Source organism: Moschus berezovskii, chromosome 6 (assembly GCF_049115385.1).
Source record: "Moschus berezovskii isolate FMDL1 chromosome 6, NW_MosBer_1.0, whole genome shotgun sequence".
Taxonomy (NCBI): domain Eukaryota; kingdom Metazoa; phylum Chordata; class Mammalia; order Artiodactyla; family Moschidae; genus Moschus; species Moschus berezovskii.
The window spans coordinates 79,721,448-79,747,235 of record NC_142465.1 but is presented as its reverse complement, the minus strand read 5'-3'; the positions used below and the strand labels follow the sequence as shown (position 1 = coordinate 79,747,235).

General features: G+C 47.6%; 1 protein-coding gene across 2 annotated transcripts; it reads left to right on the top strand.

The window, feature by feature from the left end:
* The first annotated feature begins 7,884 nt into the window (after positions 1-7,884).
* EIF3D (eukaryotic translation initiation factor 3 subunit D) lies at positions 7,885-22,255 on the top strand. Of its 2 annotated transcripts, none has more exons than XM_055394288.2 (15): positions 7,885-8,039; positions 10,823-10,955; positions 11,230-11,275; positions 12,143-12,279; positions 13,492-13,577; positions 14,098-14,170; positions 14,990-15,099; positions 15,844-15,976; positions 16,358-16,505; positions 17,135-17,265; positions 18,415-18,500; positions 18,592-18,721; positions 20,996-21,138; positions 21,404-21,687; positions 22,110-22,255. In XM_055394288.2, the coding sequence occupies exons 2-15, from the start codon at positions 10,833-10,835 to the stop codon at positions 22,121-22,123; spliced, it is 1,644 nt and encodes a 547-aa protein (XP_055250263.1). In that variant the 5' UTR covers positions 7,885-8,039; positions 10,823-10,832; the 3' UTR covers positions 22,124-22,255. The 2 variants fall into 2 exon arrangements, with proteins under 2 accessions (XP_055250263.1, XP_055250262.1); XM_055394287.2 differs by having other exon boundaries at positions 14,987-15,099.
* Positions 22,256-25,788: the final 3,533 nt, after the last annotated feature.

Genomic DNA, 25,788 nt, shown 5'->3' with positions numbered 1-25,788 from the left:
TAAATGTAGGTTCAAAACCCATTTTGTTAAGTACTTCATAGGCATTGTAGCCCCTGAAGCAGTCCCACCTACTTCTTCACTAGACTTGGGGCCACTTGAGAGGAAGGCTAGGTCACTGAACTCTGAGTGAGCAGCTCAGGACCTGGATCCCTACCAGTAACAAGCTATTGCTTTTGAAATGTTGAAAGTACTTGCCCAGTCAAATCCCTACTGGTTTCTGGTGACTATGCCAGTCCAGTCAACATAGATTAAGTGTTTATTGCATTCTGGGCACTGTTTAAGCACTCTCCATGTTATCAGACTTAATTCTCATGACCTACTTACTATGATTCTGTCCTTTCTACAGATGAGGTGCCGAGGCTCAGATAATCGCATGACTTGCCCAAGGTCATGGCTAGCAATAACCTAGGATTCAATTTCAGGCAGTCTGTCTCCACCAATGTCTGTGTTGCTGTGACACCATCGTGCCCCCTGAGGCCCCCCACCTTCCTTAAATATCTCTTGCAGTTACATAGCCCTGATAAAGCTCTCTGGGAAGCTGCCAGGCATCCTTTCCAGTTTTAAGGACAGTGGGAGCCACAACAAGTGGCACAGAAAACAACGCAAACACTGCAGAAACCGAACCTTAGCTTCCCAGAGGGGTGCGATCCAACACTACACAGGTAGATCAAGCCAGAACTGGTGTTTATCTCTTTTCCCAGAACACCAAATCCCAGTTTCCAACAAGGGAAAATGTACAGGGCAGAGGAGCCAGGAGAAGCCTGGTTCTTGATCATCTCATTGAAACAGTCAAGCACTCTCTCAAGTAGCTAAATGGTTCCAAAGGAAATGGGAGTCTATTTTGTCTCCCGTCACCAGGGCTGCAAATCCTGATATATCTCAGGCCACGGCAGAGAAGTGGATGGCTCAGCACTTGGAGATATGCCCGCACTGGCAGGAAGTGGGGTGGGCGAGTCAACAGGTACCTCTCTATTCTGAGAACTGATCCTGTGATGGGTGAGTGTACATCCAGCTGAGATTTTTAAAAAATAAATAAATTTGAATGCCAGCCAACGGAACCTATAGCGAACCTCCCTTTCTTCCGGTGGACCTGAAGCATCCTTTGGGATGTTTTAATCCTTCCAGGTTTTCTATTTTTAAAATTTTGCTGGGGCGACAAGGCTCTTAGGAGGCTGAGGTGGGCTGGTGGTTCAAAGGCTTCCCTTCCCCCCAGCACACTTGCCTACAGGATGATAAAATGCTGCAATTTCACAGAATCTGCCTTGGGTACCACTTCCCCCATCCTCAGTCTTCCTCATCTGTAAAATGGGGGTAGTGCCTTCTGTACCTCTGAGATAGAAAAGTGTGTTACAAGTTCATAGTTCCTGACCTGAAACACCTGGGGCTCAATGTGCTTGCTAACAGAATTCTGTGGACTTCAGAAAGGTTTATACGGTGAGTCTACCGTATATATGCCCAGAAAGTTCTGGGGCAGAATCCCATAAACCCTTCATAAACTCATTATTCCTATACAGCAAAATGTATACATAGTCATACTAAGTGGGATAAGAACGACTATAAATAACCTCATGTCCAGGGACTTCCCTGGTGGTCCAGGGGTTAAAACCTCACCTTCCAATGCAGGGGATGTGGGCTTAATCCCTGGTCAGGAAGCTGAGATCCCACATGCCTGGAGGCCAAAACACCAAAACATAAAAAACAGAAACAATATTGCAACAGATTCAATAAAAGACTTTTTTTTTTTAAAAAAAAGAATTTTATTAAAAAAGCACAAATGCAAAGAAATGAACAGAGGAAAATTTATGCGTCGAACCTGGACTGGTCACTTATGATAATATACATGCTACAATTCCATTCTCTCCAATCATTCCACCTTCACCCTCTCCCACAGAATGGTCCACATCAAAAACAAAAACTCTTTAAAAAGTAAATAACAACATATCCAATTCGTATCAGGTTTGCCATCAGATGCTATCCTCAACTTCATGAGAAAGCTTGTGGTTTTCAGAGCTTATCTGGACCTTGGAACTGTATGAGATGCCAGCCTGGTTTCAGGCAATCCTGGGTGCATTCCTATTGCACCTTTACCAGCTGACTGACCTTGGGCAAGACATTCCTCTCGACTACATTTCTGTTTTCCCATCTGTAAATGGGATGGTAATTCCTGTGTTGGTTCCTAGAAGGCACATAGGGTTGCTGTACTGGAATGGGGCTGGCCACACTGGCAGGTCCCCAAAGGAGACCTTGGTGAGTGCATCGCAGTTCAGGGTAAGTGTGCATACAAAGCAGGGCTGATGCATAAACAGATGATCTGCCTATTTAACAGAAAGCACAAGAAATACAGCCGCCAGCAGGACCCGGTGATTTTGTTGGCCTGACCAGCACTTACTCTCCTGCAGTAAAAGCTCTGTGAGGATTTACGATTATGATGGGAGAGAGTCAGAACAAGAGCCAGCATTTTTCTGAAGAAGCATCTATCAGCAGAGGCAGTTTGAGGGGGCATTCTGGCCCAGGAAATGGGGGTGACACTTTAGCCCCCTGGACAGCACCAGCTTTGGCTCCTAGACCCTCCCCCTTCCACATCTCCATTCCCTCCTCCATTCCCTGCAATCAGTTTCCCATGATAAACCATGGCCACATTCCAGGCCTCCCCTCAGCCAGACTTGCTCAGACAGTCTGTCTGAAATTTGATGTGTCCCCAACTCATCAGCCACACGTTAGCAGACAACCAACTGGTGACTCTTAGAAAAGGTCAGCTGATATCTGTGGCAGATTTTCTGCTCCTGTGAAGACCACGATAGTATCTCCACATGCTCTTCTAGAATCTTGTGCCTTGACTCTGGGCAGGCTTGGGACTCACTGGGAACCAAGGAAGAGATGGAACTGGTGCTACATAACTTCTGAGGCTTCAGAAGTTACTTACATAACTTAGGGGCTTCCCTAGAAGCTCAGAGGGTAAAGCATCTGCCTGCAAAGCAGGAGACCTGGGTTCGACCCCTGGGTCAGGAAGGATCATCTTGGAAAGGAAATGGCAACCCACTCCAGTATTCTGGCCTGGAGAATTCCTCCTCCAGAGAAGCCTTGAGGACTACAGTCCATGGGGTTGCAAAGAGTTTGACACGACTGAGTGACTAACACACACACAACTTCTGAGGCTGGATCATAGAAGGTCACACAGCTCCCAGCTTATTAGTCAGAATGCATGCTCTGGCAGTCTTTAGCCCCCTTTGATCAGTCTGACTGGCCTGAGGTCACCATGTTCTGAAGAAGCCCAAACTCTCCATGTGAACTCACCACACAGAGAGACCCTGAGACTAAATGGAGAGAAAGAAAGAGAATTGTCTAGCCAGCCCCCTGCCACTCCAGCTCCCCGCACCTCTAACCACCTCAGTCTGAGAGACCCAAGGCCAGAACCACCCAGCCAAGCCCTTCCCCAATTCCTGACCCACAGAAGCCAACAGAAAATATAAAAGGATTGTTGCCATAAACCACCAAATTTTGGATGGATGTGTTACACAGCAACAGGCAACCAGAACAGAGGCCAATTTTATTTCCCTTTCCCCTACAGTGACTCTACCTTCTAGTTTGCAAGGAACAGTCCAAGTTTACAGCTTTTGGCTGGCATAAGTATTGACATCAACCCCTTTCTCTCCCCAAAGGGCCCCAAGTTAGATGGTAAATGATATGGTCACCCACATTTGGCCAAGTTCTCAGAGTATACTACAGATGCTCCTTTCCCCTAATAACCATACAACCCCAATGAAAGCAGGGCATCTACTCCACAAACACAGCTTTAAGACAAGCCCAGGGTTCCCCCTCCTTTCCACCATATTGCTGTCTCTATTCCCTTCCCATGGAGAAATCCTGGAATTGCTGCTGATATCCAGGACAGGAAGTGTCTGAATCAGTCAGAGAGACCAGAGGCAAGAGACATGGGAGGAAGGAGAAAAAGAAAACCCAAAGCTCAAGGAAGGCTTTCTGCACCATCCTATAAAGGATGGAAGGGTTTTCTTTTAATCAAGTTTTTAACTGAAGAAAATTGCTTTGCAGAATTTTGTTGGTTTCTGCCAAACATCAACATGAATCAGCCGGAGATATACATATGTCCACACCCTCTTGAACCTCCTTCTCGGGATGGGAGTTCTTAAGGACACAAAATTGCTCTCAAATCTTGGGGCAGTCATTTGCTCATTGAGCCAAATACCCAATTTCCCAGAGCCTGTTTCTCCCCACCTGCATGAATGTCTCAGAGAACACTTAGAAAGCATCATGGATGATTGTTTTAAACACTAGCACATTGCCTGGAATATAGTAAGCACTCAATAAATGCTGCTGCTAAGTCGCTTCAGTCGTGTCCGACTCTGTGTGACCCCATAGACTGCAGCCCACCAGGTTCCCCCGTCCCTGGGATTCTCCAGGCAAGAACACTGGAGTGGTTGCCATTTCCTTCTCCAGTGCATGAAAGGGAAAAGTGAAAGTGAAGTCGCTCAGTCATGTCCGACTCTTAGCGACCCCATGTACCGCAGCCTACCAGGCTCCTCCGTCCATGGAATTTTCCAGGCAAGAGTACTGGAGTGCTTGCCAGTGCCTTCTCTGCAATAAATGCTAGTTCCCTTTTTAAAACATTGAAGGTTCCTATTAGACAAGGCATTTGTCTCATCTGAAAGGGACAGGATGGGACAGAACAGCACAAAAGGCCAAGGAGAAAACAGTAATAATGATGCCTCTTGCTTCTAGACATGACATCAGGGTATGAATATGGAGAGGCCGGCAAGCCTACTATGGATCTCCACTTCTTAGTTTAGAAAACACTTCTGCAGTCACTCACTAGTTCTTTGAAGCATCTCACAATGGATCATTATAAACACAGGGTCCTGCTGCAAAGTGGTGGCTCTTATAATGCAAGCTGAATAAATGATCTCATACTAGTTTTTATCTTTTTATACGTTGATTAGTCAACAAATGCCTACTGGTCACCTGCTCTACGTCAGACACTGTTCCAGCAACTGAGAACACAGTTCCCTCATCCCCTTGGGTGCTCCACATGATGGAAGAAACACTTGAGTCCATACTGACCCACAGCTGGCCTGGTCCCATCATCCCTGTGTCTGCTCAAGAGTTATCTGCCCAGTGGGATCATCTCTGATCACCACTTCTAAAACAGCTGTGTCTTCCTCCGTCCCTCACCTCTTCCTCTGCTTCATTTCTTCGTAATTCTCATCACACTCCGAAATATTTTTGCTTCCTTGTCTAAGCTCTGTCTCTGCTTCTAGAGTGTCAGCTCTGGGAGGCAGAGGCTTTGCTGTCCTACCTAGAACAGTGCCTGGTGATCCGTATTTGGGGAACTGTTGAATGAGTAGATTGGGGTTTTGTAAGAATTAAATGAGAAAGTGAATTCAGCACATTACCCTGGGCACATAAAGAAGGACTCAATTAATATCAGGGTACTGAATATCAATAGTAAGTTGTAATATGTGCTACACTATATGGGGGATGTAACTTTTGCTGGATTGCTTGGATCATGTCTTTTGTTTTCTTCTTTTTTTTTTTTTTTCCTGTGGGCCTACAGGCCATCTGCTGCAATCTCGCTTTTGTGTCAGAGTTTAATCATCTTTTCCATTTTGGCCGTGATGTCCCTGCCCACCCCAGATGGAGAAGAATTTGGAGAGTCTGTCTTATTCTCAATACTGGGTCCCTGGGCTTGTGTGGGAGATCCTATCTAAATTCCTCCCCCAATGGACACCTTTGCTGCCTATTTCTGCCTACCCCACTCTCAAGTCTCCACAGGCAGTGGGGATGACCCTACTTTACATTAAATCAGGTCCTTACCTCCCTTCCTCCCGATTTTAAAATCCCTCAGTAGCTTACTTTTATCCTGAGGATAAAATCCCATACTCTGTTCCGTGGCCTGCACATTTCTAAATGAAAACTTCCTTTTTCTGGGTCACACTCAGGCTTCTTCCTGCTTGAGACCTTGCCGCCTGCTGTTCTCTGGTGCCGGGAATACATCTCCCCTCTGTGTCCACAACCAACCACCCCTAGACTAGCCCAGTCCTCATTCACTCTCTCGCTTGCCACATGCCTGGTACTATTCCAAGCACTTAAATTAACTCACTTAATTCTCTCCACAGCCCCATAGCAGTAAAAAAAAAAAAAAAAGCATGATTGGGGCTCCCTGATGGTCCAGGGATTAATACTCAGCGTTTTTACTGCTGGGGCTCAGGTTCAATCCCTGGTCAAGGAACTATCCTGCAAGTCATGCAGCATAATCAAAAAAAAAAAAAAAAAAAGCATGTGAGCTAGATCAGAATGAGTATAAAATGTCAGGATATAAAGATGATAGATAGATAGGACCAGACAGGTCACAGGAAGACTTTCATATTTTATTCCAAGTATATAACGGGAAGCTACTAGAAGGTTGTGAATAGATTGCTTTGATCACCACACAAAGAAAGAACCCTAGAGGAACACAAGTGGACGCTGGGGGCCCAAGCATGAGGCTGGAGATGGTGAGGGAAAGTGGTGGCATTCACAATGGTTCATTTTTTGTTTTGTTTCTGGCCATGCTGTGAAGTTGCAGGATCTTAGTTCTCTGACCACGGGGCCACCAGGGAATTCCTTCAAAATGTATTCTAAAAGAATAAAGAAGACTTGTTGAAGGATTGAATGTGGTGGGAAAAGGAACTACCAATGACGACTACAAAGTTTTTCAATAAGCACCATCCACTGGGTACTGTGAACAATTAGGAAAACTGGATGATGAGTGAATTAGAAGCGAATTTATAGAAACAGATGCTGCTGTTAACATTTTCCTTTTATACATGAATAAGGTTTCAAAGAGATCAATTAATATGCCCGAGTCTGTCCAACTGGTAAGTGGAATTCCTGAGTATTTTCACATACATATATTTCACCCTTACAGCACCGCCTTTTATCATCTTCAATTTACAAATAAGGAAACTGAGGCCCAGAGATGTGAAGGCTACACTGCTAGAAAGTGGCAGATCCAAGAATAAATATCAGCTGTAACGGCAAGTATATTTTCCAATAAAGGAGACAGGCCAGGAGACTGATAAGGAAGCCTAGGAGACCAGGTAGTAAAGAATATTGAGGTTTGAACAAAAATCGCGCGTTCAGATTCTTTCAAATGTTTTGACATTCTCCAATAAGACTCCAGGACAAACTCCGTAGGCTGAGTTTCCAAAAGGACGGCACCGTTGCCATCGTAGGAAGGTGGTTCCTGAGTCGCCACTTCAGAATCACAACCAACTAAAATGCAGGTTCCTGGGCTCCAGCTCAGCCACGCTGGTATAACAGTCTATGGAAGGGGATCCGAAATCTTCATTTTTCAAATTAGCACTCCAGGAATCTTTGTCAACCAAGAAAGTCTGAGAACTGTGGAGGTATGGTTTGAATTCTGGCAGCGACCCCCTACACTAGTAGTCTGATCTACTTAGGTCACTTCTGCACTTCCTGGTTTGTTTCCGAAACCGCTGAAAGCTCAGCGAGTGGCCACAAACACCTGCCTGAGAGACTCGAACTCCCCCTAACGGTGAAACTCGAACCACACGAAACTTTTAAAGAAGGCAGGAGCCGCGGGTCATTATGGGATACAGAGGGGCCAGAGCGGTCCGCAAGGCATTGTGGGAGATAGAGGGGCTATCAGCCAGTCTCCGCTTCCAACTCCATCTGCAAGACCGCCACGTTTCAAGAAACCTGAAACTCTCGGAGTGTCGCCGGATGCCCCATGACGTAACTGTAAACATCCTCCGGTGTCTATCAGCCTCGAAGGCTAATAAGAATACCGCGAAAAGAACAGTGACCAACTTCCGGATGTGCCTTCGCTTTACGACTCGTGTGTTCCGCTGTCGAACCGGAAGGAAGCCAAGAAGCAGTTTACGACACCGTCGGTCATGTTTACGGTACCGGCCGCTGCGCGCGCATCTTTCCTTCTTTCCCGGTTCCTCGGAGCTCAGGCGGTGGCGCGATATCCAGCCTAGACTATCTCTCGCCATCGGGGCCGGCTACGGCCGTTACAGGTAAGCAGCGTATTCCATACGCTTCCGCGGACCTCCAGAGCAGAGTTGGGCTGCGCCTGGCCTTCGGGGGTCTACCGGAAGAGACTTCCGTACGCCCCCTCCTGCCTCCGTGTTCCTCCGCTGGGCGGGGCAGGAATCCGCCTTCGGCCCCCCCAGGCCCGACCCAGTGCGGGGCAGAGCCTGTGGTTGAGGTCTCCTGCCCTGGAGTCCGTTTAGCGGCCACCGACGGTCTGTTCTGATGTGAACGTGCCATTAACCCCGCTGAGTCTCAGGGTCTTTTAAAGTGCCCCACGGTTTCCTGAGCTTCTGTGAGAGGGCTTTTGGGTGTGCCAAACTGAGCGATGTTCGGCCCTGCTCTGAGGAGTTCACAGTCTAAATGTTTCTTTTTCTTGCCTGTGAAATGGAAGGCTGGTATGTAGTTGGTTGATCTCTGATTTCAAACTAACCCCCCAGGAATTGGCAAACGATCTGCAGTGGCTGCGAGAACGTGCACAGTACATGACCTGCCAGCCACAAGCCTCTCCCTATGACTGCCCCGTTGGTGCCTCCGCATCCTGTACCTGTAGCCAGTACAGCTGTCACTCCGTTTCAACTGAAAGATTTAGTTGCCCCTATTGGTTACGTCTAGTCAAGGCTATGGTTTTTCCCGTGATCATGTATGGATGTGAGAGTTGGACTGTGAGGAAGGTTGACCGCCGAAGAATTGATGCTTTTGAACTGTGGTGCTGGAGAAGACTCTTGAGAGTCCCTTGGACTGCAAGGAGATCCAACCAGTCCATTCTAGGGGAGATCAAGCCTGGGTGTTCATTGGAAGGACTTATGCTGAAGCTGAAACTCCAATACTTTGGCCACCTCATGCGACGAGTTGACTCACTGGAAAAGAGTCTGATGCTGGGAGGGATTAGGGGTAGGAGGAGACGGGGACGACAGAGAATGAGATGGCTGGATGGCATCACCGACTCGATGGACATGAGTTTGAGTGAACTCCGGGAGTTGGTGATGGACAGGGAGGCCTGGCGTGCTGTGTTTCATGGGGTCGCAAAGAGTCGGACACGACTAAGCGACTGAACTGAACTGATTGGTTACATTGTGCTCTGCCTACTTTTTATTTTATGCCTTGAAACCAAGTGACTTCCTTCCACCCCTTTTAAAGTGTGTTTGGAGATATCTTATTGTGTTATTGATATGATCTGAAACCCAGGGTCTTTTCAGGCTGCTGTCCAGGTGTAAAATAATGGGAAGAGTGTTACACTTAAGACAGATGACCCTAGAAACCAAATCTATTTTGAAATGAGATCAGCTGCTTGATTTGGCTGAACTGTATTTTTATATCTAAAATGGGGTCTTAGGGGTTTAGTGGTGTTGCATCTGACACGTTGTAGGACCCTGGTAATATATAAGGGTATGTTGTTTTGAGACCACCACACTCTCCCTCAGTCTGCTTCCTCTAGTGTAATTTAAGTTCAGGTGGGAGGATGGGGCTTCCAGGTTCATGCCCTTTTGGATCACTCAAGTGTCACCTCTGTAGGGACTCTCCCCATCATGGGAAAATGAAGAGAGTTTCATAAATTTAGTATCCTTTGCTCTTTGATTGCTCCCCAGACTCTGGAAATATTTGTGTGGTGAATTTTCCCCTGGGAACTCAGCTTCTGGGCATTTTCAGGGGGTTAGAATGGAGGATAAATGCATGGGTAGGAATTGTTTGGCAGATACCTGTCTAGAGCCCCTGGTTTTTACTCTTCCTGAGAGGAGTACTAGCCTTACACAAAGTGTGGACTCTGAAGCCAGTTTTCCAGGGTTCAGATTTTCATCCATTAGTGTTGTGACTTTGGGCGATTTCTTGATATCTCTGTGCCTCGGTTTTCTTATCTGGAAAGTGGGGTTAATACTGGCCCTACCGCAGGAGGAGATTGATGAGAGGCGTTAATGAATTAATGCGTGGAAAGCACTAACATGCCTGGTACTCATAACGCTTATGAACACTGGCTGTGTTAGGCCACTTTCATGACAGAAGGCTTCTGGTGGCCTCCCCAACCTTCTGCCGGCCTTTCTGCCTGACTCTTATGCCCTGCATAAGAATTTGCACTGACAACAGAAAATTGGAAGAACAACAAAGGAAGGTTGCATTTCAGGATATATTCATGGACCTTTGTTTTTTCTTGGTACTGTGTGTAAATATATTTTTGTAAGACTGAGTAGTAAGTGTCTGGCGTTTTACAATGGAACTATATCCACATATGTTAACTAATATATACAGCTTTTACAGTGATCCTCTGATGGGAATAAAACAATATCTTATTTATTTTACAGATAAAGAGACTGAGGTTTAGGGGAATTAAATATTGTATGTCTGGTGAAGGTGTGAATGAGAACTGGAACCTGGTTATTAAACTAAAAAAAAGTTAATTACATTTCATCAAATCTGTAAGACAACACTGAATTCAAGAAGCACAATTTCTTCATGTAACACTAAGAAAGAAAAGTTGCCAGATGTGATATGACACCTCATCAATTAGAAGGTGCAGGCTCATTTCAGAGATAGTACAGTGAAAAAAAAACAGTGAGCTATGATACATAAATTTAGTTAGCAATCGTCTGAGTTTTAAGTATTCACACTATTATTTACAGGAAGATATTCAGTGGAGAGTAGCTCAACAGTTGAGGGTTCTGTTTTGTGTTTTGCTTTTTTAACTTTATCATTCATGTATTAGCTTACCTCAAATGGAAGACTTTATTTTTGAGGCTTTTCTTCATGGAGTTACTTTGTTATTTGTATTTTTAAGGTTTTAAAAGATGGCAAAGTTCATGACACCCGTGATCCAGGACAACCCCTCAGGCTGGGGTCCCTGTGCGGTTCCAGAGCAGTTTCGGGATATGCCCTACCAGCCATTCAGCAAAGGAGATCGACTCGGAAAGGTGCTTGCCTGTCAGCGGGGTCTGAATCTCTTAAGCTGCAGCTGATGCTCCAAGTTCATTTCAATTTTATTCTCTCACAAGGATAATGGTTATAAGCTCTGGCTACTTCCAGTGGTCATAGGAGAGCTGCGCTCTTACAAAGCATCCTGAGCCAGTCTCTAACACTTTGTTAGCAGACACACTGTATCCTCACTTGGGAGGAGGGGGTTTCTGGGTCAACAGACGCTTGCCCAGTTGACCTGTGCTCTCTGCCTTCCCTTGCTATGCTCACTAGGTTGCAGACTGGACAGGGGCAACATACCAAGACAAGAGATACACAAGTAAGTTCTCTCCGCCTGCCTGCCTGCCCCAGTCAGGCCTTCGGTGGATTGTTAGTGTTTCTAGTCACCTCCACCTGAAAGCATTCTAGGATGGGAACAAAATGGTGATAATTCATAATTTTTAGGGGCCTATTATGGACTGTGGGAACAATCCATTCTTTTGTAAATAGCCTCAAAAGTTAGACTGTTCAGCATATTATAGTAGGTTTTCCCCCCTACTTTGGGGAGCCATGGCCCCTTTTACAAATCTGGTGAACACATTCCCATTTTGTATTTCATTACTTGGGATTTACGGAACCTGTAAGGCCAGTCAGTGGATCCCAGTTCTAAAACTCCTGGTTTTAGGATCCTAATAGAAGTTAGTTTTCTCCTCTGCGCTAGTCAAGAGAGCTGGGAGTGGCTCCCTGGAATTCTGAGTTAAAGACTGTCTGAGTCTGAGGTCAGCCAGAAAGCCAGTCCTAGCCCATTAGCCACGCCTGCCTTGGGCACCAGCTGGTGACACTGATGACATGTGTAACCACCTGCTTGCCTCTGCTGAGAGAGTAAACCGTAACTCCTGTTCTTAGAGAATAAGGCAGAGTGCAAAATAGGCTTGTCTTGAGTTCCTCAGATTCTGTCTTGACTTAGAAAGTTCTTTGGACCAGAGCTTTTCAAACTTGAATGTGCATATTAATCTGCTGGGGATCTTATTAAAGTGATGATTCTTACTCAGTGGATCTAGGGTGGAGCTGTGAGTCTGTACATCTGAGATGCTGCCAGCTGATGGGGTGGCTCCTGAGACCACACTGTAAATATCGGGCTTTAGACTACTATGTACTTACAAAGTTTGTAGGTAGTGTTGTTACATGCCGTCACCTTTGCCTCCAGATAAGTACTCCTCTCAGTTTGGAGGTGGAAGTCAATATGCTTACTTCCATGAGGAGGATGAAACTAGTTTCCAGCTGGTGGACACAGCGCGTACACAGAAGACCGCCTACCAGCGGAATCGAATGCGATTTGCACAGGTAAGTCAAGAGCCAGCAGTCTGACTATCTTGGGGCTGTTACCTGGTGTTACAGTGGTACCATGGTGAGTACTGATGAGGGGAAGCATGCTACTGTGGGTCTCCTGATGAATCCCGTAATACATTAATGGGCTTCCCAGGTCTCCTGATAGTAAAGAATTCACCTGCCAAGCAGGAGATGCACAAGGCACGGGTTCAATCCCTGGATCAGGAAGATCTAGTATCCTGGGAGCCTGGCAGGCTGTGGTCCATAGGGTCGCAAGGACTTAGACACGACTCAGCACAGCACAGCAGCAGCAGTGAATCCCAAGTAGCTCTTTAGTGACAAATTGTGCTAAAGTAAATGGGTACCAAGTCCAGGAATGCCTCTAAATAGTTCCAGCTGTCTGTTGACCAGTAGCTAGGACATCTATGCTGAGGATGGCTATATGTGCTGGATAACAACGTGCGTCAATGTCGCCTCGAGTAATTGCCTTGTCCGGGGTTTACTGAGTAGGTGATCCAGTTGGGCTGCATCCTCTCACATAAAGAGGCAAACTCAGCAACTCTGATAAGAGCCAGTGAGCCTGCCTCAGTAGAAGCATGGATATGAGTCTAAGCTGATTCCAAGTACAAACAGTTTTATTGTGCTTCAGTAAAAGAAAAAAAGAAGATAACAGCTTTTTTTTTTTTTTTAACAAATTGCAGGTTTGTGGCAAGCTTGCATTGAGCAAGTCTTTTGGTTCTATTTTTTTCAACAGTGTTTGCTCACTTCATGTCTCTGTCATAACAATATTTCAGACTTTTGATTATTATCATATTTGTTGTGGTGAGCAGTAATGTTACTAATGACTGAAGGTGGTTAACATTTTTTAGCAATAAAGTTTCTAATGAAGATAACCACATTGTTTAAGACGTAACAGTGTTGCACACTGGTAGACTCTAGTATGGTGTATAGTATATATACTCACTGGGAAAGCAAAACATTTGTGTGACCTGCCTCAGTATGATACTCGATTGTGGTGGTCTGGAACCAGACCCAAAGTATCTGTGAGGTAGGCCTATGCTTACTCAACCGAAAAACCCCGGGTGTTGACCCTATAAAAGCACAGAGTGAAATGTGCAACTGGGCTTCAGCATCATAAACTTACTCTAACAGCATCCCGTTAGGCACTGCCAGTTATTGGCTGAATCTCCCAAGATTTTAACATGATGTTTTTTTCCTGATTCCTAGCGAAATCTCCGCAGAGACAAAGATCGACGGAACATGTTGCAATTCAACCTGCAGACCCTGCCTAAGAGCGCCAAGCAGAAGGAGAGGTGAGCTGCCTATCCGGCCGAAACAAGTTATTTTTCCAGGACTGACCACACTGATATCAGGAGGCCAGAGCAGAACAGTCATCTTCCCCGGTATTACGAGCAACCAGAAAGCCTTCCCAAAGCCAGTTAAGCTGCTGTCTCAGCCCCGGTGTCGTCCTCCAAGAGCTGTTCATGGCCGAGGCCACAGACAGGAAACTGCCTGCACTGGACACAAGCACTGAGGCACACAGGAAGTGGTCCTGGGGCTTCACCTCGATGCGCATCTTCCATAGTCCAGCTCCCGGGCCCCATGCACACTGGGCCCTGTAAGTGTCCGGAGCTGCGTGGGTCAGTCCTGCCCCAGCTGAGGCTGCCTCTAGAGATGGAGTGGTATATACTGGTCATATACTGGCATATCGGGGGCAATATGCCTCTCCTAGCATGTCTAATGTGCGCCATTTTTATCTGGGTTTTTGTTTTTTTCTTAAGCCTCTATTTTCCTTGAAAATCTGTACTAAAAGCCGTTTTCCTATCTTTCCAGAGAACGCATACGACTGCAGAAAAAATTCCAGAAACAATTTGGAGTGAGGCAGAAATGGGACCAAAAATCACAGGTGGTATATCCATATCAGAATTCTGTCCAGGAATTTGATTTTTGTGGTTGGTTTTATAACAGCTTTATTGAGATATACTTCTCATACTATACAATTCACCCATTTAAGATGGGGTGAATTTAAGATTCACCCACTGAACTCAGTGGTTCATAGTTTATGCACAGAGTCCTGCAACCTACTATGGTCAGTGTCAGAAAGTTTTCATCACTCTACAAAAAGCCCTTACCAGTCAGCCATTTTCCCTGGCCCTAGACTGCCCCTTCTCTGTTTTCTGTCTCTGGATTGATACCTCCTGGACATTTCATATAAATGGAAGCAGAGCAGAATGATCTTTTGTGGCTGGCTCCCTTCACCGAGCGTCATGTTTTCAAGACTCGTCCATGTGGTAGCCCACGTCAGCACCTCATCCCTCTTCAGTGCCATGCTGCATTACATGGATAGGCCACATTTCGTCTGTCCCTGCACCATTGATGAACGTCAGGGTTGTTTTTACTTGAGGGTATTGTGCATGGTGCCACCATTGCCATTCCTCTAAAAGTGTTTATGTGGGTGTTGTGCGAGTAGAAGACGTGCGTAAGCCAGAGTGAAGGTACAGTGTGGAAGTTACAGTTGCTGGACATGGTGCTTGCTGTAGCAGCAGAAATAACCAGATAATGACACAGGAGAAATACAGAGGCGCTGTTAGAAAACAGCCAGCCTGTCATGTCAATGTTTTGGATATATGTATTGAGTAAAAGCCCTTTGTGCTGTTACCTGCCTTTTGCTTATGTTTCGCGCTGGCTGTCATTTTTCCCCTCCAACGGTTTTTCCTGACAGAAGCCCCGAGACTCTTCGGTGGAAGTCCGCAGCGACTGGGAGGTAAAGGAGGAGATGGACTTCCCTCAGCTGATGAAGATGCGGTACTTGGAAGTGTCAGAGCCCCAGGACATGTAGGTGGCATCTTTTCCTACCCTTCATCATGCTCTTAATGTGTGTGAACCAGCTGGTGATGACTGTTGGCCTGAGCCCTAGCATTTCCAAAGACATTGCCTAAGATTAACGGACGAGTTTTTAAAAAAATCAATGCCTGTGGCAGGAAAAGCAGAAAGAGGTTTACTGAAGCTAAAACTTCAGTTCTCTTTCAACTTCCTGGCATTGTGAGCAAGAAAAGTTATAGAACTCTTGTTGGGAGAAAGCAGAAAGAAATTTCCTATTAATTAAAACTCTAGATTTCTTTCAGCTTCCTGAAATCCTGAGCAAAAGAGAAGGTTGGGTTCTGTAGCTCTTTGGGTAGAAAGAGAAAGATTGCAGTTCTTCAGGAGAGGTGATGCTTTTCCTGATGTTCAAAGAGCTCCTTATCTCAGAAGGCCAGTGGGTGGACATAACTTAGCGGGAGCTGGAGCATCAGCCAGGAGGCAGCGCCTGCTAGGGGCTCTGTCACTGCTTCTCTCCCTGTCTCTAAAGTGGGGCGGGGAGTGTGGTCCTCAGCCGGATCAGTTGTGGTCACTGTTGCGTGGGGCCACTTCAGGACCTGACGGGGCAGGCCCTGCATGAGCTCTGAGAGTCCAGTCATAGACTGTTTTCGTCTCTCATGTGTTTGACTTTTGGATAAGACTTTGGATTCCGTGGTGTAACAAAGAAGTAGGTAGTCTTGCTCCCCTTGACTTGGCGTTTGTTGCATGCTCTCCCCTCAGCGAGTGCTGTGGGGCCCTGGAGTACTACGACAAGGCCTTTGACCGCATCACCACGCGGAGCGAGAAGCCGCTTCGGAGCATCAAGCGTATCTTCCACACCGTCACCACCACGGACGACCCCGTCATCCGGAAGGTGGGCACCCCTGCCCGACGCTCACCTGAGGGGAGCACTGCAATACCACTGCTGAGGCCCCAGAGAGAGCAGAGATGCGGCGAGGGGTGTTGAGGGGAGGGGTGTTGTATGAACCGACCAGGCCTCAGATGCCTCTGTAGATAAGACTCTTGTGAATTGATTAGGATTAGGTGAAAATGAAGGCACTCTGCTGACAGGACCGTAAGTGTTGGGGTGTAACTGGTGGTTGGGAACTGCAGTTCCTTGGACCCAGGAGCCTGGCTCAGACAACCAGAGGTGTAGTTATGGGTGTGAGGGCTCCTTACAGACAAGTCCTTCACCTCCTGTGAATGGGCAGGTGAGCCCCAAAGTAGCCGCATCTCTCTGCTGTCCTCCTTGCAGCTGGCTAAGACTCAGGGCAACGTGTTTGCCACCGATGCCATTCTGGCCACGCTAATGAGCTGCACCCGCTCTGTGTATTCCTGGGACATCGTCGTCCAGAGGGTCGGGTCCAAGCTCTTCTTTGACAAGAGGGACAACTCTGACTTTGGTAAGAAGCCTGTCTGGGAACAACACAGAGGCTCCAAGTGTCCCTTGTTGGTCCAAAGCCATTCCCAGGTACAGAGGACGGGTAGAAGGTGTTCTGTCTTCCCACAAACACCAACAGCCATATCAGAATCCCCTTCAGCCTCCTCAGAGATAGAGGAAGGGGCTGTCACTGCAGTATCCCTGCCAGAGGGCAGCAGGCTTCTGAGTCCTCGTGGCGCCCCAACACCGTGTTTCCATTCATTTGAATAGCATCTTCCTGACTTCTGTCATCTGTCCATACCACCTTTAGTACATACTTGACATTTTTCTTTGGCTTGATGCCTTTTTTACTTCAGCATATTTATGAAGGAAAAAACGCACATGTATCATACACATGTGTATGTACACACACACATTGAATGAAAACCAGGTCACTCAAAAACAGATGTGGTTGTGACAGAATTTAATGTTAGTGTCTCAGGTTATCCAGAAACCCACCCCACCCACCCCCACTCAGGAGACCCAGGTTAACAGATAGCGGTCCTTTGGAGGAAGGGCCTGTGTCATTTGAATCGCCACATCTCCCTAAGGGGCCCTACACCTCTTTGGTGACTGTTTTATGGGTGGGTGACCATGCTGCCGATTTTGCAGACCTTCTGACAGTGAGTGAGACAGCCAACGAACCCCCTCAAGATGAAGGTAACTCCTTCAACTCGCCTCGCAACCTGGCCATGGAAGCAACCTACATCAACCACAACTTCTCCCAGCAGTGCCTGAGGATGGTGAGGTCCTGGGAGCATTCAGTTCATCGACCCCAGTTGCTCTCTACTGAGCATGTACTGGGTCGTCAGCTCTGGGTTGTGGGATTAGACAGGACAGACGGGGGTCCCAGCTTGTCACAGAGGAGATCTCAGCTTGTGCTTTGAGGTCAGAAGGCCTGACTTTGAGCCCTAGATTCACCACTTTTAGCTTTGTGGTGCCAGTCATGTTTCTTCTCTGAAATTGTTTAGTTGCTGAGTTGTGTCTGACTCTTTAAGACCACATGGACTATAGCCTGCGAGGCTCACCTGTCCTTGGGATTTGCCAGGCAAGAATACTGTAGTGGGTTGCCATTTCCTTCTCCCAGGGATCTTCCCGACCCAGGGATGGAACCCACATCTCCTGCATTACAGACAGATTCTTTACCCCTGAGCCACCAGGGAATCCCCTCTGTAAACTTAGAATACTTGAATAATACTTGTCTCATATAGATACAGTATGAAGATTCCTTGAAATATATGACCAGGACACCCTTGTGCACAGATGCAGGTGCACTGCTTAGGAGCTGGGGCTGCAGCAGCCAGCCAGCCAGAGTGCCTTCCCTTAGAGAACTTCGTTATAATGGAGGAAGAAAGATCTGCCCTGTAGCTCAGATGGTAAAGAATCTGCCTGCAATGCAGGAGACTGGGTTGGATCCCTTGGTAGGGAAGAGCCTCTGGAGAAGGGAATAGCAATGCACTCCAGTAATCCTGCCTGAAGAATCCCATGGATAGAGGAGCCTGACAGGCTGCAGTTGGTGAGGTCGCAGAGTCGGACTCGACTGAGCGACTGACACACAGTGGAGGAGGAAGGATGGTGAGCTCAGGACGCGTGCATGCGTGTGGTAACAGACGATTGTGAGTCCCTTGGAGGAAAACAACAGGAGGGGGCGCTGTGCTAGTTAAACAAGAGACCAGAAGCTCGTGCTTCACAAACATTGAGCACAGGGTGAACTCGAGCTGTTTTCTCTGTCGTGACCCACGGGGTGCTCGCTTGGGCTTGGAAGTGTGCCCAGAGCCCCCTCGAGCTCTAGGGACCCAGGCGGAGCTGTGACAAAGGAGAGGTGCAGGGTATGGCTGATTGCCTTGGCAACAGGTTGGCCCTGTCTCATGACACCTGTGTCATTTTTACAGGGGAAGGAAAGATACAACTTCCCCAACCCCAACCCATTTGTGGAGGACGACATGGATAAGAACGAGATCGCCTCTGTGGCGTACCGGTATGTCACCTCCCTGGTGCCCCCGCCCTGTGTGGTGGTGCATCTGGGCCCAGGACCTCAGGTGACCAGAGGCGCTCCCTCTTCCTTGCAGTTACCGCCGGTGGAAGCTTGGGGACGACATCGACCTCATCGTCCGCTGTGAGCATGATGGCGTCATGACCGGAGCCAATGGGGAGGTGTCCTTCATCAACATCAAGACCCTCAACGAGTGGGACTCCAGGGTGAGGCACGCGGGGCACCATATCCCGGGCTGGTGCCTGCAGCTTGTGTGTCTCTTCCCCTTGCCTCACTTACAGAGCTTTTCTGTCTTCTGAGTTTTCCCCCTACTTAGTTTCACTTTGAGGAAGAGACCATCTGTGAGGGTGATTAGCTTTCCTCGGTGTTTTCTGTCTCTGTCCATTCCAACCACCCATTGGCTTCCGCCCTCTGCAAGTGTGATTTCAGTCTCTCCTTATGAGCTGGGCTGGCAGGTCTCCTGTAAGTCGGGCAGCTCTCCTTTTTGACCTATTATTTCACTTATGGAAGCCCCTACCTGGTTTTCAACCTTCTGGCACCCTTTTCTCAACTTCGTCTCTTACTGAACTCAGATTCTCAGATTATCTCAGGTTTGGCTTTTCAGGAGGGGCATCTTGAAAGAAATACACATCCTTCATTTTTCCTTCTCTTTCTGTTCTCCCAGGCTGGTGTGCCAGGATGTGACTGACATCCTTTCTGAAAGTACCTGGCCTACACACCTGAATTTAAAATGTGTGGCCGTGCTCCTAGTCACTGGTGTGTAGTATAAAGGAGTCTTGGTAGAAGGACAGCAAGGCCAGGCCTGTGTTGAACGCACGTCCAGTGAGATGGAGGTCGGGGGCCATTGTGCTCCGCCTGTGTTAAAGCCAAGGGATTAGCATTCTGGGCACCAGGTTTCACTCCTCAGGTGTTCTTTAGCTTCTGTCACCTGCTGAGAGCACCCTGGAAGGTTTGCTGCGAATTTAGCTCTGAACCAGTGGCCTTTTCTTGGACTTTGACCACAGCCTCCCAGGAACATTGTTCTGTGTGACTGTGCCCTCTGCTACTGCCATAATCTGGTCCTGCACGTTTCTCAGTTGCCTTCACGTTTCCTTTGCTGTTTCCCCTCCTTTTTAACCCCCCAGTGGCACCTCCTCTTAGGGTCAGTCCCTTATGCAACTCTTTTGCCACAGTCACTTCTTTATACTGTGTGTGATCCTCTCAGATGGTCTCCCTATCTTAAGGGACCTTGATTCCATATGCAGAATCTCTTTAGACACGAGGTAGCATGACCCTGGAGAAGGAAATGGCAACCCACTCCAGTGTTCTTGCCTGGAGAATCCCAGGGACGGGGGAGCCTGGTGGGCTGCCATCTATGGGGTTGCACAGAGTCGGACACGACTGAAGCGACTTAGCAGCAGCAGCATGATCCTGGGTAGTTATACTCAGGGTTCCCTCAGACTCCAGGATAGCAGATGCTGCAAGAGCAGGGCCACCAGGGACCATCTTAGAGTTAAGCCTAACCCCAAGCCTCATTCTTGAACCCCAGAAATGATTCCTGAAATCTCTTCTGACTCCTGTTCCATCATTGTTGTTTTTGTTTTGGTATTTGTTGGTGGTGGTTTTTTTCTAAAATACTTTGTCCTTCCAGTGTCTTCATTTGTCGTTCCCTCTGGCTTGACTGTCCATCATTGTCGTTTCTCCTGCTCTCTTAGGCTCAGAGCCTCAAACATCTCCTCCTCTGCACCCTTGAATTCTGCTGTCAGGCTCAGTCTGTCTACTTGCCCAGCCCTGGGTTTCACTGACATCACCCTACTTCAGGACCCTACTCATAATGCCTGTTATTTTGCATTTGTCTCTTAACTGACCTCCCTAACTCCCTCTCCATCAGATTAAACCTGCCTGACCTCCCCTCCCTCTGCGGGCTTCCACACTAAACCGTCTGTTCCCTGTCGCTCTCAGATCCCCCTAACTCCAGCTTCTGCCAGTATTCTCCATGGGTGAGCTGTCATACTCCCTTGTGAAACTCTTCCTCTCCACACCACATGTGATAAACACTTGTATGGCACTTGTTTCTAACATGTGTGAGTATGTGTCCTAGTCTGGTTGAGACCCTGTGAAGAGAGGACTTACAGTTTGTTGAGCACCAGCTGTGTGGCAGGCTGTGTGAGGGAGGGACAGAGGCCTTGTCCCTTTATACTGTGTGTGGTCCTCTCAGATAGTCTCCCTATCTTAAGGGACCTTGATTCCATCTGCAGAATCTCTTTAGACACGAGGTAGCATGATCCTGGGTAATTATACTCAGGATTCCCCCAGACTCCAGGATAGCAGATGCTGCAAGAGCAGGGCCACACAGTATAAAGATGATGTCTTCCTTCTGCTCTACCTGTGGGCTTTCCCCTCCCTGGTCCCCACTAGGAACCTTCTTCTCTACTAGAGGGGCCAGCAGTACACAGGCAGCATGGTACCTTGGCACCTGTAACCGGGCCCTCCTTCCACAGCACTGTAACGGCGTTGACTGGCGACAGAAGCTTGATTCTCAGCGAGGGGCCGTCATTGCCACCGAGCTGAAAAACAACAGCTACAAGTTGGCCCGCTGGACCTGCTGTGCTTTGCTGGCCGGATCCGAGTACCTCAAGCTTGGGTGAGATTCCTGCCCAGGAGCCGGGAGCTCATCTGTGGAAAGGAGGGGTCTTCGGGTTAGGAGACCAAGGCTGCCCTTTTCTCCCTTTTCTTGGGACAAGCACGAGGCCACCATTTAACTGATAACTCAGCCCCAGGCACAGCTGTGTCTCTGTGCCAGCCGGGCCCCACCGTAACACTCCTACCCGCCTCCCCCCAGTTACATGTCCCAGTACCCTGTGATCTGTGCCGGCTGAACCCCATCCTAATACTCCTCCCCCCGGTAGTTACGTGTCCCGGTACCACGTGAAAGACTCCTCGCGCCACGTCATCCTGGGTACTCAGCAGTTCAAGCCCAACGAGTTTGCCAGTCAGATCAACCTGAGCGTGGAGAATGCCTGGGGCATCCTGCGCTGCGTCATCGACATCTGCATGAAGCTGGAGGAGGGCAAGTACCTCATCCTCAAGGACCCCAACAAGCAGGTCATCCGTGTCTACAGCCTGCCCGACGGCACCTTCAGCTCCGATGAGGATGACGAGGAGGAGGAGGAGGAAGAAGAGGAAGAAGAAGGTGTGTGGCAAGCCTCCCTCAGAAGTCTGGCGTGAGCTGTGGGCTGTTTGGGGCCCAAGCGCTGCAGCCTCAGTCCTCTAACCTCAATGGAAAACTCCAGGAATTCCCTGAGGCTTCAGTTGGTATGGCATTCAGTCTAGTTCCAGGAGCCACTTCCAGAGCCTTTAGAGCACATGACGGGGTTGGGGAGGAGAGTTGGGGCAGGAAAGAAATGTCTCGAGGAAGGTGCTAGAAGTCCCTGATACTAGCCAGCAGTCCCAGGGAGGAGTGATGCTCCAGGTTCGTTCTCACCTGCTTCACCGGTTGGTGACTGAAGAAAATACCTGTTAGTCCTCTGAGGATCTGAATGGTTTCACATCTGAGTGAAAGTGTTGAAAGTCATAAGCAATTCACCAGTTTGATGTAACCTTTGTATGTTTCAGAGGAAGAAGCCTAAACCAGACGGTGATGTGGATCTGGCATCTGCGATTGCACTGAGCCTGGAGGACCCTGACTACCTAGTGGGATGTGTGTCTGATTCTTGCTCTCTGAAGCTGGGCCATTGAAATAAATTCTGTTTAGTCCCTTACCTTCATCTGTGCCTACATTGTGACCGACAGCCCTTCTTCCTTCTCTGAGTAGCCCTTCAGAGAGGGAGGGTGAGACACAGCAGAGTCTCTCTAGAGCTCATAATCTGCGTTCCTTCCTTTGTTCTCAGCATTAGTGGTTTTACGTTCCTGCTAGAAGGTGAATGCCCTGGGGTTTTTTGTTCTTGGAACCCCTTGAAATTATCCTTTCCCAGGGAGTGAGGTCCATTGTGAGGTCCCCTTAGGAAGTCCATTTCACAAGCACAAGCTGGCTACATTCCAGACCCAGCTGCTGCCCTGAGACACACACATACTATAAAGATGAAGCAGGGCAGCCTTTGAAGCTTGAGGTGAGGTCGCTGCTGTGAAGGAGACCGCTTCAGAAGGTCCTGATGGATGTTCCACAGGGTGTTAATTGTAATGGTTTGTATAAACTTCCCTGATAGCTCAGTTGGTAAAGAATCCACCTAAAATGCAGGAGACCCCAGTTCGATTCCTGGGTTGGGAAGATCCCCTGGAGAAGAGATAGGCTACCCACTCCAGTATTCTTGGGCTTCCCTTGTGGCCCAGCTGGTAAAGAATCCACCTGCAGTGCGGGAGACCTGGGTTTGATCCCTGAGTTGGGAAGATCCTCTGGAGAAGGGGAAAGCTACCCACTCCAGTATTCTGGCCTAAAGAATTCCACGGACTGTAAAATCCATGGGGTCGCAAAGAGTCGGGCAGAACTGAGCAACTTTCCCTTTCACTTGGAGTGGGCTGATAATGTGATCTCAAGCCGGCAGCCTCAAAGCCCTGTGTCACGAACAGATATCTCATCCTGACAAAACTGTGATGCTGGTGGAAGTGATGCCATTGTACAGATGAGAAGACTGGCTCCACTTTTGGGTAGCAGTCCTAAATTTAACAATTTTGATCAAAGTAATTGAGCTTCAGAAAGCAAGCAAAAATGTATCGGAATTGATTGTCCGAGTTACTGGGAAAACAGGTGGAGCATTAGAAAATTTACATTATAGTGTGACAAGTGTGAGGTTTCAGGGTGGGGCTGGTACTCCCCAAGCTGCCTCCTGCAGACCCAGGATGCAGCCCAGCAGGATTATCTGGAACAAGTGGCCCAAAAACATCTTAACAGCAACTTCACCTGCTTCATGTCTTTTATCTGTCCTCTACTTCACCGAGTTGATGGCTGTAAATAGCCCTGCCTCAAAACCATAGCGTTCTACAGTCCAGGCTCAGCCTAGTCTGAAGGCCCTGCCGTACCTTATCAGTCCTAATTTCCCAGTACAAGATAAGACCAGCAGTTTTAAGTACTTAATTATTTGTACACACCCATTAACTACTAAGAAGTTGACCTCCCTAGCTTCATTTTTGATTAGGTACTTTTGTCTGCTTTCAGTGTTTATTCAACAAATTACTAAGGGCCTCCTGTATGTCAGATACTGATGGAAGCCCTGAGGTTGCTATAATGATTAAGATTCATTTCTGCTCTAACAGGAGCTTTTCTCTGATTCTAATAACACGCTAGGAAAAGAAAAAACAGATAAACGGCATTCCTAAGGGTATATTAGGTCTGAGAGCTCAAGAAAGACTTTCTAGGAAGTTTCAGTGATGAAAAGCTGGAAAACCAGTGTTTTTCCAAACTCACAGGACTACTTAACAGCTCTCGAGTTTCTTTATTCACAGATGCACTGCATTCTGTGCAGGTAAATCTCATTCAGGATTCACGTTTCACCTCGAGAAAGCCAGCCCCGGTCATCCAGTTCACTTGAACGGGGTGCTGGGTCGGTCACCCAGTCATCCTCTATTGCCTCCGCTTCAGCCACAGTTGCTGAGCATGAGCAGTGGATTTGGGCTTAAGTGTCTACACCGCTCTGTCATAGGCCCCTTTGTTTACAACATTACCAAAGATAAAAATTTCCATTTTAAGGCAAGACAAGAAAGGTTAAAACCTCCCTCCCCTCTAGTGTGCGTTGTGTTTCTGTGTTACGCATTAACCGCAAGTCCTCAATGGCAGAAATAACCTGTTCAACCGTCAAGTTCAATTTTTCTTCTGGCGCCAGTCATGGAACTCCTTAGGAGATAGCATTCATTTCTCAGTCCTGGAAGGGGTCACAATGACCCACCACTTGCGTTGTACATGCAGACATCTTTGTTGAACTTTATGTACAGTGACAATGTGCCATTTCCCTTAAAGACAGCGATGGGGGTAGAAAGGACTGGTCAGACGACCTGGGGAGTTACTGGGCTGCACCTAATGACAGCTCTCAGCCTAAATACTTCCTTAGGAAAGAACGTTGCTAGCTTTATTTCACATATTCTGCCTATTTTACAAGAATTTTTTTTTTTTTTGAGTTGCTGGTGGTCTTAGCTGTGGCACACAAGCTGTTTGTTACAGCCTGTGGGCTTCTCCCGAGTTGTGGTGCGTGGGCTCCTGAGCACACAGGCTCAGCAGTTGTGGCTCACAGCCTTGGTTGCCCCACGGTATATGGGATTTTAGTTCCCCGACCAGAGATGGAACCCGTGTCCCCGGCATTGGAAGGCAGATTCTTAACCAATGGACTACCAAAGAAGTCCTTAAAAATATTGTTTCTTGCACCACCAGATGTGTGACAGAGCCTCCGATAAAAAGGATGACTAGGCGATCACAACAAATACACAGTTCTACAAGGTCAATGATAGTAACAGTCTGACTCTATAGATAATGGGAAGAAACTAGAGGGACTCATTACCTGAACCATAACAGGCCAGTAAGACAGGAGGTCCAGAGGCTTTTGGCTACTACTAACAGAGCCCAGTTCAGTAATAACACACTGAATGGCCTGTCAATGAGTCCTTGCCTGGCCTGGGAATGAGCATTCCTATCACCATGGGCCATATCAGTCACAAAATACCTCTCAAACCTTGGTCAAAATTAAGACTGAAAGGGAAGGGACTATAAAAATAAGGAATATAGCCTTCCACCCAGTTCTGTAAGAATCAAGTCATTAGCCACTTGATGACCTACATATACCATGAGAGGAATTCAGGATGAGAATTCAGACAAGGCACTTTTGCGCTCTAGGAAAACGGGTAGGACTGGCCTTCAGCTATTTTCAAGAGAAAAATTCCTGAACCCAGTTTCTTGCATCTTCCCATACTTAAGAACTAAAACCATTAAGCTGTTAATTCCTCCTGAAGAGCAACAACCTTCTACCAAGCTGTGTGTTTGATTGCATATGTCCCTTCATCAGAATCACAGATAAACTGGCCTCCCTCCCCTACCCCTTCGTTACAGTCCTCGGAGCTTTCTGAAAGGCTGTCTCCTAGGTTACAGTCCTTTGTTGTCGTTCAGTCACTCAGTCTTGTCCGACTCTCTGCAGTCCCATGGAGTGCAGCACACCAGGTTTCCCTGTCCTTCACGGTCTCCCTGAGTCTGCTCAAACTCATGTCTATTGAGGCAATGATGCCACCTAACCATCTGATCTTCTATCTCCCCCTTCTCCTCCTACCCTCAATCCTTCCCAGCACCAGGGTCTTTTCCAATGAGTCAGCTCTTCAC